This window comes from Electrona antarctica (assembly GCF_951216825.1).
Source record: "Electrona antarctica genome assembly, chromosome: 1".
Taxonomy (NCBI): domain Eukaryota; kingdom Metazoa; phylum Chordata; class Actinopteri; order Myctophiformes; family Myctophidae; genus Electrona; species Electrona antarctica.
This window is the reverse complement of record NC_136806.1, coordinates 50281845-50302721: the sequence shown is the minus strand read 5'-3', so window position 1 is coordinate 50302721 and position 20877 is coordinate 50281845. Positions and strand designations below refer to the sequence as shown.

At 42.3% G+C, this 20877-nt stretch overlaps 1 protein-coding gene across 5 annotated transcripts in view; it reads left to right on the top strand.

Moving 5' to 3' along the window:
* The first annotated feature begins 1872 nt into the window (after positions 1-1872).
* Positions 1873-20877, top strand: part of znf185 (zinc finger protein 185 with LIM domain) — a 37146-nt gene continuing 18141 nt past the window's right edge. The window contains exons 1-18 of one of the 5 annotated variants that reach the window (XM_079510489.1): positions 1873-2297; positions 3346-3412; positions 4713-4842; positions 5366-5467; positions 6025-6051; positions 7159-7218; positions 7619-7675; positions 9229-9312; positions 10021-10101; positions 10668-10730; positions 11131-11295; positions 12980-13169; positions 13668-13885; positions 14617-14679; positions 16028-16096; positions 16246-16515; positions 17384-17461; positions 18542-18622. In XM_079510489.1, coding sequence (XP_079366615.1) covers positions 3403-3412; positions 4713-4842; positions 5366-5467; positions 6025-6051; positions 7159-7218; positions 7619-7675; positions 9229-9312; positions 10021-10101; positions 10668-10730; positions 11131-11295; positions 12980-13169; positions 13668-13885; positions 14617-14679; positions 16028-16096; positions 16246-16515; positions 17384-17461; positions 18542-18622 — 1748 coding nt within the window. In that variant the 5' untranslated portion in view covers positions 1873-2297; positions 3346-3402. Of the gene's footprint in view, positions 2298-3345; positions 3413-4712; positions 4843-5365; positions 5468-6024; positions 6052-7158; positions 7219-7618; positions 7676-9228; positions 9313-10020; positions 10102-10667; positions 10731-11130; positions 11296-12979; positions 13170-13667; positions 13886-14616; positions 14680-16027; positions 16112-16206; positions 16516-17383; positions 17462-18541; positions 18623-20877 lie in introns of all 5 variants that reach the window. The other 4 variants (XM_079510487.1, XM_079510488.1, XM_079510486.1 and 1 more) reach the window with 4 other exon arrangements.

Here is a 20877-nt window from a genome sequence, read left to right as displayed (position 1 = left end):
CAAGGCCACCCGACTGGTTTGTGTGTGTGTGTGTGTGTGTTGTATTACTATACTTGTGTGGACCAAATGTTCCCACAAGTAATACCGGTAGTCAAAATTGAGAAATAGCCATTGTCTATTGAGAAATGGTTGTTTTATTTATTTATTTTTATTTATTTATTTAGGTTACACTTGCAATTAGGAAAAGGTTGGGGTTAGTGTTGTGATTTCGGGTGACCACCCGAGTGATCCCTTTAAGATTCTCCATCTAACAAGGGTTGGTGAGTGATGATTCAGTTGAGTCGTGTGTGCGGAGTACATGACAACACCAGGCAGTATTTCATGACACATTCTGAAGTGTAGTAGACACACAGAGGAATATATATATACAGTATTGTACAGTGGACACATGATGTGCCTAGCAGAAATAAAAACAGGGATACGAACAGGAATGAACAGGAACAGAACTAGCCCTGAAACATGACAGTCATAAAGTACGAGCGTCATGTGAACCATGGCTAGAACAGAACATGCATCTCGTATCATCGTGCACAGACGTCAGTCTCTGATATAGTAGTTGATGGTCATCGTATCATGGATATCAATTAACTAACTAACTAATTATGTTCACGCAGATGATTGTTTTACCACTGGGTCATGCAGATCAGGTCATAATTCATGACAGGATGAGGCATTTGGATCTTAGGTATAGGCCGGGTCCTCACAAGTATCGTAATACTAACCTGTGTGTGTGTGTGTGTGTGTGTGTGTGTGTGTGTGTGTGTGGTGGGAGGTGAAAGCAGACAACAGGCATGCCAACATGCAGAGTGAAACCTTTACTTGCCAGTTTCTTATTCCATCATTTCTCTGCCTGTCCCCCTCTCTCTCTGGCATGCTATTTATCAGATTGTGTGTGGTCACCGGTATTAATCTCTGCCTTTCCCCATGTTTCTCCCTCTTGTCGCTTTCTCCTCCGCGGCAGTGAGACAAATGAGCAGGTGTCACTGTGGGCTCAGAAGCGCGTTAATAATGAATGTTCTGGATTTGTTGCGACATCCATCCACACCTTTGTTCACATTTGAAAGGGCTCTTGGCAAATGTAAGCACGGCGGCGGGTGTGAGATGATTTTTTTTTCCTCTCACCCCTTTTCTTTTTAGTCGAAAATTAGTAATGGGGTTGGTTCCACTCGGCTCACACAGTGCATAATGTGTCCAATAGCGTGGAAAGATCCATTTACTAGTGTTTGGAACCCATTTTGGAGCTACGAGTGCTTTCCAGAGAAGACATTAATCTCTCTCTCTTTCATATAAACAACTACAGTATCAAACTATCAATAGTGTTTTTGATCTTGTATTATGTGCCGCACGTGATCACATTTGCATATCAAAGTGATATGTGCTACTAAGAATTTTGAAAGGCAGGTTTTGAAAATAATTTATGACTGGCATTCAGCTAACCGACCAGCCTGTAATCATCTTGTAAATGCCACCGTCAACAACGCAACATGTCTTAATGACAGCAATTTACAGAGAATAGTTTATCCTGTGAAAAGAATGTGTAAACTGTTCACACAAAAACGGATGCAATTTGTTTTGTTGTTTTTGGGAGGGCACTGAGAGACACTATGGCTATGGGGAAGTGGAAATGAATTTGACATATTGAATGTATCATATCCTAGGAATTGCGTATGCGTACACGCCATGTTTAGGTTGAAGTTAAACATACAAGTGTCTGTTGTTGTTTGCTATGTAAGCGTAGAAAAGGGTATTGAAGTTCACTGTCCTGTGAGTTCCTGCCCAGTGAGCATGAGAGCTGCTGTCCCACAGGACCTGTTGCCTGCCTGAGTCAGTGCATTTATGCATGTGACGCACTGCTCCCATCCCCCGCTGTCTTCTGTCTTTCTGTCAGCCTGCTGTGACAGCTATGTGCAAACTCACCCCCGGCAAGACAAAGGTCTGGTTGGTATAGTAAACAAAATTCAGGGCTTAGCAACCTAAATTCCACGCACACACAGTCACACACACACACACACGCACATATGGCCAGAGAAACTCACTGCACCACACCACACCTTCCTGCTGGGCTTGTTAGTTGCCCACGCCCGTACCTGCTCACAGCTTGAGGGAGGGAGACACCTGTCAAGACTTTCTCTCTGCTTGCTTGCTTACTCACTCACACCAGCCAGCAGTCTCTCTCTGTACACAACACACAAACACACCGTGGTGCCTCTCTGTGTCCAGCTTTAAACTCACGGGGTGGATTTTTGTTCCTATAGCACCTGGAGGCCAGTTGGACATACACACGCCTAGTGACTGGGGTAGGTACCAAGACTCTGCCTGCTGCATGATATTCTTCTAAAATTGGTTCTGTAAGCAATATTTAGAGCGCTTTGAGCTTAACCCGTTAGTTTAACAGTCTCAGGGAACATCAATCAGTCATCAAACTGATAGGCTACACTGCTTGGATGAAGCCTGTTTTTAGCAAGAGATGTGGATGTTCAGGGCTGTTTGCTCACTCATTTCTTTCTGGGTATTTCCTTGTCATGAATGTTTGTCAGGGTGTTTGCCTTAACTGGCTTGTTTTAACAGTACGCTTGCAATTAATCACCAATCATGTGAGGGCTGTGTAGTGTATATAACCCAGAATAAATAGGATTCATGAGCCCTCAACATATTTGTTTGTCATTAGTATTCAGGCACAAGGTTCTCCTGAGATATTGAAAGCAACATGCTTTCAGAAGGCTTGAATCCACAGCCCGAGGAGTTTTTATTTTTTCTTCCCCTCTTTCCTACAACTTGTATTTGCATTTTGAATTAAATTGGCAGCACTCCCCAGTATAGGGATGAGAATGAGCTGGCACACTCACACTCCATGGTTTTGCATAAGCTCTCCTCTGCTTCTAATTTCTGATAAGGGGGGGAGAGAAAAGTCACCAGTGTTTTCATTAGTGTTCTCCTCGTTTTCTCCTCAACTCCCCTGAGCCAGCCAGACAGGGCTCTATGTTTGGCTGTAAATAACACAAGGGTCAGCTAATAAGGATATGCAAAACCAGGGAAGCAATTATTGGCTTGGGGGTAGGATCCAAAAAGTCACAAAGTCGATGTGTGTGTGCGTGCGTGCGTGTGCGTTCCCATCCATCTTTCAGGTAGCAGCAGCAGTATTGGTTAGAAAGTGGAAGGACAGGCTCTTCTGCATGTTTGAAGGGTGACAGTAGAAGAATCCTATAAACAGACAGAACACATGGGAGCATGGGAAACGGCCTTGTTTAAGTTCCTTTCAATCTGATATCATAACGTCATGATCCATTCCTATCTGTTCTCATTTATAATAACCGTTTCCCCATTCCCCTCTCTGCCCTCACGCAGGTACAGCCCGTAAAAGGAAGCAGATAGGAGAGAGGAAACATCGAGACTCCTGCAGCCATGTCAAACGGTGAGATAACCTGCTTCCCCCCTGCAGGCAGCAGCTGTGTGTTTGTGTGGTGGGCTGGGGGAGGAGTTGATGATAGCATGGATGGAACCAGGGGTCATCAATGTGTACGTACGTACACGGACAAATGTGTCCGTGGTGAAGGCTTGGTCTTGTCTATGGCAATTTTCTTTTTTCCCACACCATTATAATGTTCTTATTTTGATCATAACACCCAATTCTCCAGCTTTTCATCAGAATATGACACTTAAATATTTACTACCTACTAGTGGTTCTCAAATGTTTTAATTGCTAGGACCCCCTTAACTCTGAGAGTGTACAAATGGAACCAAATCCATTTGGTTCCATTTGTAAACTCTCAGGCCCGTTTTCCATCAAAAGAACGTTTTCGGTCTAGAACTGGTTCCGTTCTAGATTCTTGGAAGATGGAACTTTGGTCGTATCACGGAACCGTTGGCCATTTTTTGGTTCCAGTTCCGAACCAACTTTTAAGGTTCTGAACCAATACATGTTCAGTGTAAACACTCTGAACTGGTTCAATATTAGGCTGGAAAAAAGAACCGAACCGGTTCAACCTCTGTGGAAAAGGGGCCTCAGAGTTCAGACCTGTTATGGTCATTCCTGCATACATTTCCTTATGCTTTAAGTAGCATGTGACATGTCAAACTAGGGGGTTTGCATGATGCTGAATCCATTCCAAGCATTAGTTTTGCACAAAAACACTCATTGGGCTAAATTTGGCCATAGCAACTTGCCCAAATGTGCTGACATCATCATCATTAATGTTTGTCTTTAATAAGGCAATAGAAAATATTGCCTTATAATAGGATGTCAATGGTGGCCCTGTACAGGCCATTTTCAACCCTTTCCCCTTAGACAATTCCAGGCAACTTTTTTTCTGTTATTTTCAGGATATATTGAAGATGCAAAATCAACTGAGTTTGTTTTTTTTGCAATTAGTCTGAGGTTGATCCTGTATTTTCCATAGATTTCCTGTACTAATTGTTGTCTGCATTACTTCAACATAAGTCTACACAAGAATGTAGATGAATTGTTATTTTGATCAATGTTTGGCTGTACCAACATCAATACAGCATGGAATTGTGGACAAAATATTCCAAGTCTTGGGTCTGAGAGGCAAAATGTCATCAAATGGTGGTCCGTGGCTCAAATGCGGAATGAATAATGGGCCTTGATATGATATGACAAGGGTTAAACCACTGGCCTATAGGCACATATTATTGATGCAACCTACACTACAGATATAAATATGCTGATGTAAGTGTGTGTGTCCGTGTCTCAGATGGGGACAGAGCCGATGTGTTTCGGTCCACCAAGGTGCGGACCAAACTCATGGGAGACAACTGGTGGATGCAGCGCTCGAAGAACCCCGAACCTGAGCCTCCTCAAGCCCAGGAAGAAGAGAAACCTTGGTATGTTAACGCCATGATGTCTAAATATCAACGTTTTCTGCACATGAGAGATGACCATTGAATACAATAAACGCCTTTCTCGTACTACAGAGGGTGAATAGTTAGACCTACTAGAGCTTGTAGATCTGCTGTTTTCAGCAATACTTCTGCACTTCTGCAGTTCTGTACAACGTACATTTACTCAAGTATTGTACTTACAATATATTGTATGTACAATTTTGAGGTACTTTTACTTTACTGGAGTATTTCCAATTTGATTATTATTAGAACATACATTAACCACTTCAGCCCTATGTACATTTCGTACATTTGAAAATAGCCGATCTACAAGCTCACAGTGCGTCGCGCTGCAACACATTGTGAGCTTGACATTCTGCATAATGAGTACTTTTAAGTTTACTAATTGTAGTACATTTCGAATTCCGGACTTTTACTTGTAATTATTTCTATATTGCAGTATTGATATTTACTTAAGTAAAACGTGTGCATACCTTTTCCCACCGCTGCTTGTGTCTCTGTGCAGGATAGCCGAGATGAGAGCCAGCCGTTTGAACGCACCCCCCGTTGAGAGCAGTCCGGTGGCCTCCCCCACGGACCCCACGCCAGTAAAACCTGTCGCTGAGAGGTAAACACTGATGCTTATCAATCATGCCAGGACCAATCACTGATGCTTATCAATCATACCAGGACCAATCGTAGTTTGAAATGATGAAAGTGGTGGTGGACAGTGACGACTAGCCGCAATTTGCAACACTAGATTTTTTATAATGGGATGAATCTAGAGTTGCAATACCCTCCATTGACAGCCCATTGATCCCATTGTATTGTAATCTGCTTGTATTAAACAACGTTAAACTGACCAACATTTCAACTGTAGGGCAAGCTTGAATTGTCCTCTTTCAATCTACAAAGCGTCCACCGTAGACATGTTATGAGCTACTTTCTGCTAAGAAATTCTGTGCTTTAAGTATTAAAAATGTAAAAGTACAAATTTGTGAGCAACCTTTACTTGTAGTTGAGTACTAGTTGACCAAGAGTATCGATACTTTGATTCAAGTACTGTGGGTAGAGTACTGTCCACCACAGTGGTATAATAATCTTACAAAGTTATTTCAAATGAACCCCTGTGAGATGAAGAACGCTGCTGACAATTTCATTTCATGTCTTGTGTTATGAATTCAGAGCACCTCCCTCGGGCTACCTCATCAGGTAAGAACAACTTGCATGAAATCACTAAAATCTGCATTTCCCCCGGAACGATGTACATTCAAAACACGTTAATCGCCCGGGGGTATTTAGGACCATTAAGTCAGAGCGCCCAGCAATTTACAGCAACAGGCGCTATCCCGGATGTAGCTGAAGTAGCTTGAACACTCCCGAGGCGATCGACAACAACGGGAGGTATGATTAATTCTAACGCGACTAGCGACGGGACTGCGATGGGCCGTCTAAAACATAATCTTTGCTTAGAATTGGACGGAATGATTTAGATCAAGAGTTATTCACGTTTTAAGATTTTCGATCTCATCCGTTAAAATGGGGGGGAACATTTTCGATGACGTCCCAACCGGAAATAACATCGAATGTTGTGCAACAGACGCTCCCAGCCTGTGGAGCGATGCGATCAGTTTTGATATCTATAAATCCCCGTCCTTTTATTAATCTCCGACCTGGGCGACGAGGGTTACTAATTGATAGGACGGAGAACTCCGTTCTTGCTGCTCGGGGTGTTAATTATACACCCCTATGTATTTTAAATTTTGAATGTATTTAGCTGATGTTTGTTTTGCAACCAGTACTGTAGACTCTTAGTCTAATATGACTCAAAATGCAGGTCCATTTTCAACAGTGTTTACTATCAATACTGTGACAAACACAACCTTCACAGCGTTTCAGATAACCATAAAAGTCTCTATGCTTCAACGCTGAATGACCAGACAAAGCAGTGTTGATTTTGAGTTTTGATTGTTTTTGGCCGGCCGTGATGGTGTCGTAATGGCTGATTTTACACTTGGTTGCATGCATGCTGAAAATAGCAGATCTTAGCTTGTAGATCTGCTATGAAAATAGCAGATAGCATAAAATGACGTGTCTATATATATATATATATATGTGTGTGTGTGTGTGTGTGTGTGTGTGTGTGTGTACTGTATGTTATTTTTCTTGTCTTTTGTCTACCAACAGAATCCCTCCCCTGAAATAATCGTACACACCTGCTACACTAACACGATGCTACACCGCAATTTCATTGACTTAATGAATTACTTAAACTGATTGAGTCCAATTAATTTACTCTCATTAACCTTTATTATTCAGAGGTGTTTTCACTAATACGGAGAGCAAACCAGCTGCAACCTCGACCACTAATGGCTTCAGGTCAGTGTTCATTTTGACAGCAACGTTTGATTTAGTTTTAGTTATCTGAAATGTTTTAGTTTTACTTTACTAATATCATAAAATGTTAACTGACTGAATCTAACAAAAATATTTTGGTTGGCTGTGTTGCCGTCTTAATGCGTGATTTGTACTTTTGTACTGTACTGTAATGAACACTGCAACGGGTGATTAAGTAGATGGACATCAGTGATCGTAGAGTAGAAAGACCTTTTGACCACTCTCAGCATGGTGTCACTATTTTGAGTACTATGTCATCATAGGCCAAACATTTAAAAACAAAAGGATCAAAATCATAGCTATTTTGAAGTAAGTGAGTTCCAAACTCATGAAAGTCATGATCTGTCTCTATATTGACACTTTTGGTCCCGTTTCTTTGCAGTGGGAGTCGGAGATCGGGCAGCTTCTCCAAGAGGCCATCTGACACTTACAAGAAAATGTGAGTGATCTCTGGAGACTTCCTGAAGGAACTGCAGAGAATGAGAATAGACCATTCTTTGATCTCTGGAGACTTCCTGAAGGAACTGCAGAGAATGAGAATAGACCATTCTTTGATCTCTGGAGACTTCCTGAAGGAACTGCAGAGAATGAGAATAGACCATTCTTTGATCTCTGGAGACTTCCTGAAGGAACTGCAGAGAATGAGAATAGACCATTCTTTGATCTCTGGAGACTTCCTGAAGGAACTGCAGAGAATGAGAATAGACCATTCTTTGATCTCTGGAGACTTCCTGAAGGAACTGCAGAGAATGAGAATAGACCATTCTTTGATCTCTGGAGACTTCCTGAAGGAACTGCAGAGAATGAGAATAGACCATTCTTTGATCTCTGGAGACTTCCTGAAGGAACTGCAGAGAATGAGAATAGACCATTCTTTGATCTCTGGAGACTTCCTGAAGGAACTGCAGAGAATGAGAATAGACCATTCTTTGATCTCTGGAGACTTCCTGAAGGAACTGCAGAGAATGAGAATAGACCATTCTTTGATCTCTGGAGACTTCCTGAAGGAACTGCAGAGAATGAGAATAGACCATTCTTTGATCTCTGGAGACTTCCTGAAGGAACTGCAGAGAATGAGAATAGACCATTCTTTGATCTCTGGAGACTTCCTGAAGGAACTGCAGAGAATGAGAATAGACCATTCTTTGATCTCTGGAGACTTCCTGAAGGAACTGCAGAGAATGAGAATAGACCATTCTTTGATCTCTGGAGACTTCCTGAAGGAACTGCAGAGAATGAGAATAGACCATTCTTTGATCTCTGGAGACTTCCTGAAGGAACTGCAGAGAATGAGAATAGACCATTCTTTGATCTCTGGAGACTTCCTGAAGGAACTGCAGAGAATGAGAATAGACCATTCTTTGATCTCTGGAGACTTCCTGAAGGAACTGCAGAGAATGAGAATAGACCATTCTTTGTGAATGTCGTTAGTTTGTCACTGTCCAGAAGAAACCTCTTATCTCAAATATCCCGGCAGAAACCTCTTATCTCAAATATCCCGGCAGAAACCTTCTCAAATATTTCAAATTGTTATGTTTTTCTGCTGAAAGTTGACGCCCTACTTTGTCACACTATAACCGCTCACGTCACATCATACTATGTGAGCTTGTAGATCAGATATTTTTGACATTTTTGCCCTCCTATATACAGGTTTAATGTTTGACTTTAGTTCAATGTTCGTTTAATAAACACCATTGACAATGAAGGGAAAACTTACATCATTTTGTACTTAGTTAGTTGCTGCGAGAGTGAGGTCAAGCCAACAATTTTGTAACTCATTACGTCATATTGTCTCTTTATTGTTAATGGCATTTAATGTTTGTGTTGGCACCGTTTGTTTTACATCACCTAATCAACATGAGTTAGACTTTAATATATTAGCGCCCCTCACTTCACACAGGTGTGATTTTGAACCAATGAAAAGTGTTGACAAGAGCTTTTGACTAAATAATGACTACAGTGACGATAATACTTGTGTTCCTTCCCCTCCAGAGCGCCACACAACGTACAGACCGCTCCAGAGACCACCCAGGTGGAAACAGAAGGTCAGCTGAGCCCCGAGGAGCAGGAGAGACGGTGAGGGAGAGACGTTCATTCTCTCTGCTTTCTGTTTTTGTTTTTGTTTCCTCTGTTGATACCGATCAGGTTTGAAACGTCAAGCCACGGATGATGATCAGTGGTGAAAGATGTATTACTTCCTCCTATATTCAGCTACAGTGTAGATTTTCATCTTACACAAACCAAAATTCCCATTGACGATGGATGGAGAATTTATGAATGAATGAATGAATGAATATTTTTGTCCTACACAAAGATTAAATTCTCATTGACAATGAATGGATGATGTACGATGATAAGAGCGCCCCTCAGCGGTGTGATTTGATTTTATTACAAGTAAAAGTCCGGAATTCAAAATGTACTTGAGGAAAAGTACAAAAGTATTGGCATCAAAATGTACTTAAAGTACCAAAAGTAGAAAGTACTCATTATGAAGAATGTCCCATTTCAAGTTTTCAAATTTATACAAATATTGTGGAAATTCTCAAATGGCCGAAACCCGAAATGTATATAGGGCTGAAGTGGATGATGCATGTTTTTTTGTAATCAAGTAAATAAGTAAAAGTATTTGAAATTGAAAATACTCAAGTAAAGTATAAATACCTCTAAACTGTACTTAAGTACAGTACATTAGTAAATGTACTTAGTTACTTTACACCACTGATGATGATGATGATAATATTAAGACCTCACATTGGCACTAAAGTGTGCTGCTGTGCCTTGCAGGAGAGAGGCGGCCAGTAACGTGCTGAATACATCATCGGTCAGAAAGCGCTCCTACGTTCTCTCTGCCGCCAAGAAATATGAGTATGTCTCTCTGTTTATCATCTGCTGTGTGTGTTGTGCTGCTGACACCAACTTCTATTGCTGCGTTCACACTGGCAGATGCAAAAGATCCAAAGGTACAAAGCTACACAGCATATTTGTAGCTTTGTATCTACCAAGCTTTGGATGTGCCAAATTTTGTCCTAACACAAACATTAAATGCCATTGACAACGAATGGACAATTTTGAGTGTTTGTGTAAACACAAACATTGTGTAACACAAACATTGACGACGAAGGTGAGGACGCAAATTGCGATTAGCCGGAATGAGAGGAGGAGGATAAGAGCGCCCCTCACTTCACAAAGTTCACACGGGTGTGATTTCTTTTTTTGTAGCTTTTGCAGCAGCTACAAATGCTGAATCTTCACGTCGCTGGCTTCCATTGAATATGAATAGTGGACTATCTTTGTATCTGCTCGTGCGAACACAGCGTATGATGAAAATATCACGTTGACACAAAAAATACGTGACAAAAGTCACGTATTTTTATAAATTGTATTTTATAAATTGTATTTTAATTTTTGTATTTTTCCAAACACCTCTGCAGGAACACGGAAAAACAACCAGACACTTCAGAGGTCACCGGTAGTCCAGCTTTTGTGGCCAAAAGGTAAATAGTATCCCTCCCAACACCCCTAAACGCTGTTAGTTTATCTTCTCTTCTCTTTCTTTACTTTGTTTATTTGAGAGGGGACAATAAACATATCGACGAACAATGCATTCAAATTCAGCACAATACTACAGTCAGTGCGGCCAAGACAGCAGAGCAAATATACAAGGAGATAGCAAAGAAGGGCTACACACAACAATGAAACGAGATACCACACACAGATGCAAGCTAAAGACAGAATACAAAACAAATGATAGTATAAGATAGGTATATCTTATCTTATCATCATTGCACTAAAACCCTGAAGCCAAAGAAGTCCTATATGACTCCCACTGACTGTGTGTGTGTGTGTGTGTGTGTGTGTGTGTGTGTGTGTGTGTGTGTGTGTGTGTGCAAACAGGGTGGAGATAACGGATGATGATGATGAACCTTTCGTCACCCCACTGTCCCCCGGTTCTCCTGGGTCGCCTGCGTCGCCTGTCCCCTCCCTGGCTGCCCTACTGTCTCCCATTTCTCCTGTCCCTAGCTCCCCTGCTGCTGTGCCCGAGCCCACAGAACAGACCACGTAAGACTCACTCCCTGCTCCGCAAATTCCTCCGTGGTGGTTTAGTGGTGGAAAAAAGTACTCGCAGCACTGAGAGTGGTCACATTTGTTACTTAAAGGGACACGTCACCCTTTTTGCAAAAACGTATATGTTAAACTTTAATATTGAAAAGTGGTGAAGTGGTCCTTTAACAGTTAAAGGACCACTTCACCACTTTTCAACCTATCTTCATATAATCACTCACTCACTAATGTTCATGATAAAATAGTCTGTGTCTCATAGGAGGGCTGTGGGCAGTTCAGAAACCCGTCCACCAGTGACGGGGGAATCCAAGCTAATAGAAACTGCATGCTTTCTTTTCCTGAAAAGTTGCAATGCAAAAATGGAAGCCATCGTTCTCACGATTATAAAAATCTGAATAAATTTCAAGTGGTGAAGTGGTCCTTTAATGATGTTTAGAAGATTTAGAACACTTTCCTGGGGGTCTTTATGTGTGTAATATGTGGTTTTAGATATTTTAGATTTTAGCAGTGAGCCCAGTGTCTCTGATGTCATGGACACTGGGCTCACTTACTTCCCGTCTCAGTAAGACAGCCCTCCCCCTATCCACAAGGAGGAGCAGAGCACCAAAGCATTATGGGAATTGTAGTTTAGGAAGGAAGTGAGCCCAGTGTCCATGACAGCTTATATTCGCCAGCTCACAACCCGGAAGTAAACCGGAAGTGTTATATTCGCTGGCTCGACGGAACTCTTGGTGGGTCTCCATCGCCTGTGCACTCCCACCGCTCATAGACACTGGGCTCACTGCTAAAATCTAAAATATCTAAAACCACATATTACACACATAAAGACCCCTAGGAAAGTGTTCTATAGATCTTCTTTTTTATTCTATAATTTTTATCCCATGATTTTGTAACCCATTTTTCACCCCTGTGTCAATTATCTGATGTGATCCTGGGCTCTACACACCCTCTGCCAACCTAGTCCCCATATATTCATTATACTCAGGGCTCAGCAAAAAAGTTATCTGCCGTCTTCAACTTGTGCAAAACTCCGCAGCTAGACTACTAACAAGGTCTCGGAGGCGGGACCACATTACACCAATCCTGGCTGCTCTCCACTGGCTGCCAGTGTCTTTTAGAGTTGATTTCAAAATTGTATTGATTACTTTTAAAACCGGGCTTTTGCTGCCCGGGCACCCAGACTCCGGAATGACCTACCTCTCGCTCTAAGGCTAGCTAACTCTGTGTCAACGTTCAAATCACATTTGAAAACATATTTGTACACTAAAGCCTTTCCTTAGATTCATCATATTGCTCATTTTTTCCATGTATGTACTGTATGTGCTTCGGTTCTATTATTGTCTTACACTGTCTATTTGTATGCATTTTCATTTGATTGTTGTTTATCCTTTGACACTGTAAAGCGCTTTATAAATAAAGTTTATTATTATTATTATTATATATGGGGGACATGGGGAGAGCAACGGACTTGAACTCATGCTTCCTTCATGCCTGAGTGTCCAAGTTGCTCCTTTACACCTGATAGGGGGGAAGTTTCCCTGGTTGGACGTAGTGTGTAGAAGGAACACGTTATTCCAACCAGTTATTCCTTTCCCCTCCACCATGACGTGAAGCCGTGAGCTGAGGCAGAGGCTGCGGCACACAAACTGATGCCTTTTGTCTGCCTTTTGTTGATTTACAGTGTAGAAGCCAACGTGGAGACGATGGAGGATGAGCCAGTGGCTCCGGCAGTGGCAGATGTTGTCCCAGAGCCTGTGAAAGAAGAAGTTGTTCCGCCTGTACCTTCCCTCGCAGAAGATCCAACAGTGGCCACCACCGCCGCGGAAATAGAAGAAGACCCCTTTGCTCACATGAAGCCCGGCTGCATCAAGGTGTGTGGCGTAAAGTAGCTAAGTACAATTTTGAGGTATTTGTACTTTGCTTGAGTATTTTCAATTTCCAATACTAATTTACTTCTACTCCACTACATCTCAGAGGCAAATATTGTACTTTTGCTCCACTACATTTATTTGAAAAGTTTAGTTACTTTACATATTTGGGTTATTATTACAAAACATACATTACCCACTTCAATCCTATATACATTTTGGCCATTTGAAAATAGCCAATCTACAAGCTTGTTAATCGCTATTTTCAAAAGATTTTTTATACATTTGAAAACTTGAAATAGGGAACAATCCTAATAATGAGTAGTTTTACTTTTGGTACCTTAAGTACATTTTGATGCCAACACTTTTGTATTTTACTCAAGTACACGTTGAATTCCGAACTTTCGCTCGTCGTAACAGAGCATTTCTACATAGCAGTATTGATTCTTTTACATAAGTAAAACATTTGTAAAAAGTACTTTTTTCCACCACTGCATCAAGGTGTTCATCCCCCTGCCTTATCTTCCACCTGAGTGTGTGCTGGTGGAGAAGGAGGAGGAGGCCTGTAAAGACCCACGGCCCGTCGACTCGGACGATTCCGGGAGAGAAGACACCCCTCCGCTGTCCCCCGTCCAAGGATCCAACGTCCTGGAATGTTCCGTTCCAGAGGAGGACGCTGTGAAGACAGACCCCAGGCCAGATGTGTCTCCTAAGCACAGGTCAGACCTCGTAACACTCAACTCGAACCTTGATATGATTGAATACTTTATTAGACAGAAAGTGAGAACAGTAAAAGTCAAACACTTGGTCTAAAAGGATGGCACCAAAACAAAAGTCCTTGTGGTCTTGTTTCTATGTATTTTCATCAACAATTATTACAAAACATATATTTACCACTTTAGCCCCATATACATTTCGGCCATTTGAAAATAGCCATTCTACAAAAATAGCCGATCTACAAGCTCACAATATAAATAAAAGATTCTTCTACATTTGAAAACTTGAAATGAGACAGGCTGCACAATGAGTACTTTTACTTTTGGCACTTTTAAGTACATTTTGATGCCAATACTTTTGTACTTTTACTCCAGTACATTTTTGAAATCCGGACTTTCACTTGCAACAGAGTACTTCTACATTGCAGTATTGATACTTTTTTAAGTAAAGAGCTAGCACTTTTTCCACCACTGCCAATCAGTGCACCTGTTGTGTGGCGTTATCATGTTCCGTGAGCTCGCTTGTCTCCAATCAATGCTCGAGCGCGAGCCGAGCACCAGGCTCATGTTTGCCCAAAGACTTTTCTTTTTTCTACCATGTTTGATTTTCACAGTCATTAAAAATGAGAAGTAAACACGACTTCGTTTTTCCTAGACGGTGTGTTTGTTCTCATTCTTTGAACACGCGTGTGATGCAATGTCATCGTGTTTGTTCTTCTCATCTGTCTCTGCAGCGCTGGCGAATCGCTTGACGCCTTGTCGGAGACTCTCATTTCGTTTGACACGGGCTCAACAAGGTATTTGACAGAAGAGAATAACTATTAGTTGCAGTCTAGTGCGCGCACACACACGCAGTGCAACTGTTTTATAGTTAATTGCCTTTGTGTGGTTTATGGCATTTGCTATTTATTTATTTCTGAATGAATCCATCTCTTTAATAGTCTGTTGGACACTCAGGATGAGAATGATCCATGTGACTCTGTTATACCGGCCCCAGACAGGTATAGACGTAGTTTCTGTTCATGAGAATGATCCATGTGACTCTACAGGTATAGACGTAGTTTCTGTTCATGAGAATGATCCATGTGACTCTACAGGTATAGACGTAGTTTCTGTTCATGAGAATGATCCATGTGACTCTACAGGTATAGACGTAGTTTCTGTTCATGAGAATGATCCATGTGACTCTGTTATACCGGCCCCAGACAGGTATAGACTAGTTTCTGTTCAAACACACAGAAAACTATACTGCCCTACAAAGCGCAGTGCAGTTACTATGTTTTTGGATACACCCACTTATCTGTGTATCCCAAAGGTCAAATTAGCCTTTGTCTCTGGTCTCTATACTGCCTCCCCCTGGCCGTCTGGGGAAAGAAACTGGTTGGAATAATGTGTTTCTTCCACACACTACGTCCAACCGGGGAAACTCCCCCCTGTCTGGTGAAAAGAAGCGGCTTGGACTCATCATGCATAGAAGGAAGCATGAGGTCAGTCCATGGCTCTCCTCAGGTTGGCAGAGGGGGTGTAGGATTACGTTAGATAATTGACACTGGGTGAAAGACATGGGTTGCAAAATCGTGGGATAAAAACAAATCATTAAAAGAATAAATAGCCTTTGTGATTTTGGGGGATAATTTAGTGATCTCACTTATTTGGCTGAACAGTTGAAACACTTAAACCCATTTTCGCCCATTTTATTTTACTGCACTTTGGCTTTATAGGGCAGTATATCTTTTAATGTAGCCTACTTATTTTATTTATCGGGCCGCTCTTGCGGTCTAACGTAGATGAAAAATATATTCTCTCGTGATGGACTGCGTATTTATACTTGATATGTACTTGACAATGTATTTATTGCCAAAAAAAGCAGATCTACAAGCTCAGAATGCATTTGTAGATCTGCTATTTTTGTCAAAGGAATTTGGTGTAGAGGGGAAATGTTTAGATGCAACTCATGTCCAGTTTACTAAGTATAGAAGGTTTAAGTGGTTAATAATATATAAAAATGTTAACTCATTCAGTGATCCAGTTTTAACCATAAGATCACCCAATCCACAGATAACCGACTGCTATGACAACTGAATTTTCCCACTGGGATATAAAATATTTGAAATTAAGTTAAATAAATGCTCGTGTTTCCTTCAGCTTTAAGGATGCTGAGACCGTTCTGGAAGACGACAAAACCGAGCAGGTGGACACGCCCTCAGATCACAGGTACAAAACCATTAGGTAATTGACTGATCCTTATTTTACATAATAATCGATTCATCCGCCAGGTGTTTTGTTTACTTGATTGTGAGTGTGTGTTCCTTCTATCTGTACAGTATTGATCCTGAACCAGTGCCAGAAGTCAGTCTGTACAGTATTGATCCTGAACCAGCGCCAGAAGTCAGTCTGTACAGTATTGATCCTGAACCAGCGCCAGAAGTCAGTCTGTACAGTATTGATCCTGAACCAGCTCCAGAAGTCAGTCTGTACAGTATTGATCCTGAACCAGCTCCAGAAGTCAGTCTGTACAGTATTGATCCTGAACCAGCGCCAGAAGTCAGTCTGTACAGTATTGATCCTGAACCAGCGCCAGAAGTCAGTAACTGTATTGTGATGACTGACGACCTCCTGTCACTCACTGATGGGTTGGTTAAACATTAATTTCTAATCATCACATAAATAAAACCAAAAACTTAGGGTGACCAGATCCAAACTGTTCGTTTGAGGGACACAAGTATCGTTTGTTTGGGACGGGGGGAGGTTAGAAACGTATTACTTAAGTTGCTATTAATTGCCTTGATTTCATTTTTTTTTGTATGATTTGTTTTGGGTCTTTTTACGCCTTTTATTGAAAGGGAACAGTAGACAGACAGGAAAGGGTGCGAGAGATGGTGCCGGGCTCGGGAGACGAACCCATATATTTGTTTTTTACCCTTTAGGACGGGAACCCCTTTTGGAGGTCTTGTTGCTATGTACAGTATATAGGAGCATAATTTATTTTTGTAATTTTTTAATAAAACTTACTGTAGGTCAGGATTTAGAAGGCGTTTTTAGAATCAGCCGCAGCACTAAATGGGTTAAAATGCTAATTTTGGTCATCGTGGGTGTTATGGCCGACTTCTTCTAGACTAGGGTTTATTTGAACAGGCTTAAAAAAATCACTTCTTGCAGGAAAAGGGACAATGAAACAGAATGCCAACTATTGGGGGACAAACTATTATGGCATTTGAACACTGCCTGCCTGTCACAATGTGGGTCCAGGGTCTCAATGTGTGGGGCGCCTGAAGTGTCTTGGAAATGAGGGACTGTCCCACGCAAAGGGGGACATCTGGTCACCTGAGGCATATCAAAACAACTATCCAGTTGATCATCTCCCTGTAAATGTTATCCACAGACAGGCCACCAGGGGACACTGTTGTTCTTCTAAAGATAAAGCAATCTCATCACATCAGCTGTCCACTTCACTTTGTGAAATCTGAATCCCCCTCTCCTCTCCTCTCCTCTCCTTGATAGTCCAGAGGAGTCGTCAGCGGAGCCGGTTCCCTCCAGCCCGAGACGCTGGGGTCACGATCTGCTCGTCCCAACTGACAGGTACCCCCCCCCTCACTGACACCACAGTAACAACTGACAGGCACCCCCTCCTCACTGACACCACAGTAACAACTGACAGGCACCCCCTCCTCACTGACACCACAGTAACAACTGACAGGTACCCCCTCCTCACTACTGACACCACAGTAACAACTGACAGGCACCCCCTCCTCACTACTGACACCACAGTAACAACTGACAGGCACCCCCTCCTCACTGACACCACAGTAACAACTGACAGGTACCCCCTCCTCACTACTGACACCACAGTAACAACTGACAGGTACCCCCTCCTCACTGACACCACAGTAACAACTGACAGGTACCCCCTCCTCACTGACACCACAGTAACAACTGACAGGTACCCCCTCCTCACTACTGACACCACAGTAACAACTGACAGGTACCCCCTCCTCACTACTGACACCACAGTAACAACTGACAGGTACCCCCTCCTCACTGACACCACAGTAACAACTGACAGGTACCCCCTCCTCACTGACACCACAGTAACAACTGACAGGTACCCCCTCCTCACTACTGACACCACAGTAACAACTGACAGGTACCCCCTCCTCACTACTGACACCACAGTAACAACTGACAGGCACCCCCTCCTCACTGACACCACAGTAACAACTGACAGGTACCCCCTCCTCACTACTGACACCACAGTAACGACAGGTACTACTCCCTCCAAGGTATTGAATTATGTGTACAGTGGTGGAAAGTTACCAAATACATTTACTCATGTACTGTACTTAAGTACACTTTTGAGATCTTGTTTTTTAAACTTTACTGGAGTAGTTCCAATTTTCTGTACTTTTACTTGTACTCCACTACATCTCAGGTCCAAATGTTGTACTTCTACTCCACAACATTGACAACTTTGTTACTAGTTACATTGTAGATTTTGATTATCATCACAAAACATACATTAACCACTTCAGCCCTGTATACATTTCGGCCATTTGATAATAGAAGATATACTGTACAATCTCACAATGCGTCTCATCGCTTGTAGATCTGCATAATGAGTACTTTCAGTACGTCACAGTGCATGTGTGTGTGTGTGTGTAGTGACTCTGATCAAGTGAAGACGAGTAGCAGCCTGGATCTGCTGGCTGATGATGTCATCCCCATCAACACCGAGAGACACAGGTCAGACAGACACACACACACACACACACACACACACACACACACACACACACACACACACACACACACACACACACACACACACACAGGACAGACAGACAGGGGGGTGACGGCCTTATATTCCCATTGTGTTCACTTAAAAAAATGTCAAACAATGCAGTCTTATAAAGTATTCATTATTCTACGGGTGTAGATCAGGTGTTCCCAAAGAAGGACCCCCAAAAAGCCACAGACTCAGACCCAAAACGAAATAATATTTTGTTGTTGTCCACATTTCCATGCTGTATTGGTACCAAAAGAGAGATGTTGATCAAAATAACAATTCTTCTACATTTTCTGATTGGACTACTTGTAAATGAAGTAATGCAGATGTTTAACAATACTTTAACTCTTGAGAGTGTCTCAGGATATCAAGAGTTAATGATCTCTAGGGGTCTATTTGGTTAGCAACTCTCCATCCTTTAGCTGGGGACCACCTGGAACCCCCTCAGGGTGTTAGCTGGGGGCCACCTGGAACCCCCTCAGGGTGTTAGCTGGGGGCCACCTGGAACCCCCTCAGGGTGTTAGCTGGGGACCACCTGAAACCCCCTCAGGGACCACCTGGAACCCCCTCAGGGTGTTAGCTGGGGGCCACCTGGAACCCCCTCAGGGTGTTAGCTGGGGGCCACCTGGAACCCCCTCAGGGTGTTAGCTGGGGACCACCTGAAACCCCCTCAGGGACCACCTGGAACCCCCTCAGGGTGTTCATTTAGCTGGGGACCACCTGGAACTCCCTCAGGGTGTTCATTTAGCTGGGGACCACCTGGAACCCCCTCAGGGTGTTCATTTAGCTGGGGACCACCTGGAACCCCCTCAGGGACCACCTGGAACCCCCTCAGGGTGTTCATTTAGCTGGGGACCACCTGGAACCTCCTCGGGGACCACCTGGAACCCCCTGAGGGTGTTCCGGACCACTGCTTGAGAACCACTAGTCTAGAGAGGGTTGTAAGTGGTTAACCAATAGAACCACTAGTCTAGAGAGGGCTGTAAGTGGTTAACCAATAGAACCACTAGTCTAGAGAGGGCTGGAAGTGGTTAACCAATAGAACCACTAGTCTAGAGAGGGCTGGAAGTGGTTAACCAATAGCAGATCGACAAGCCCACAGCGCTCTGTGAGCTTGTCGATCGGCTATTTTCTGCAACATACCCTTAGTACAGATGCCTGAGGAACTCCGCTCAACCATATAGCGTTTAAGTGGTTTTAAGTCTAAACTCTGTCAGGACAGCTCAGCTCTCCTCTTGAGTCTTAATCCAACAGCCTCAGTCTTGTCATCAGTCACAATCACAACAACAGCATTTATGATGGGACTGAGCCAAGCAACGTAGTTTAACTTTTTTCTTTTCATAATTGATTAATCTGTTGATTATTTTTTCAATTTTGACTAATCTGTTTTAATTTAGACCACAAAATGACGGCGAAATAAGGCAATAAAGGAACAAAATTATGATGAATGCTCCTCACACCCGCAAGTTATCAGAACCCATCTCCAAACTGCTTAATGATTACCCCGACAAGCGAGAAACAATAACTTCTCATTTTTTATAACGTGGAACAATTAACAAGCATTCACAGTGTGTTGTGACAGTTGCAGGTAGCGCATGTACAACATATTTATTGTGATATCATGTACAGCGCTAAACCAAATTCAAAATGGCTAAAATGGAGTTTGATTAAAGTTTTTCTCCATTGATTGATAGATTATTAGATTATTGGTAGATTAGTTGGACGTGACTAGAATGCAGTGGTAAAGTAACATGCATTTCAAGTACTGGTACTCTACTGTCATTTTTAATTTGTACAGTATTTCCAATTTCTAATACTTCTACTCCACTACATCTCAGATCCAAATATTGTACTTTTACTCCACTATTTATTTGAAAACATTAGTTACTATTTACTATTATACAGTATATAAAAAAGATACTGTACATTTCAGCCATTTGAAAATAGCCCATCTACAAGCTCACCTCACAATGCATCGGAGCTTCTTATACTGTACATTTGAAAACTTGAAATGGGACGTTCTGCATAATGAGTACTTTCTGCCTTTGATACTTTAAGTACACACTGATGCCAATACTTTTTTAGGTAGGTAGTAGGTACCCTCACAAAAACATGCAGTAATCCTGGTCTCTAAACTGCCTCCCCCTGGCCAGCCGGGGTGCCTGATGGAGGTGAAAGGAACTGGTCGGAATACCGTGTTCCTTCCACGTGC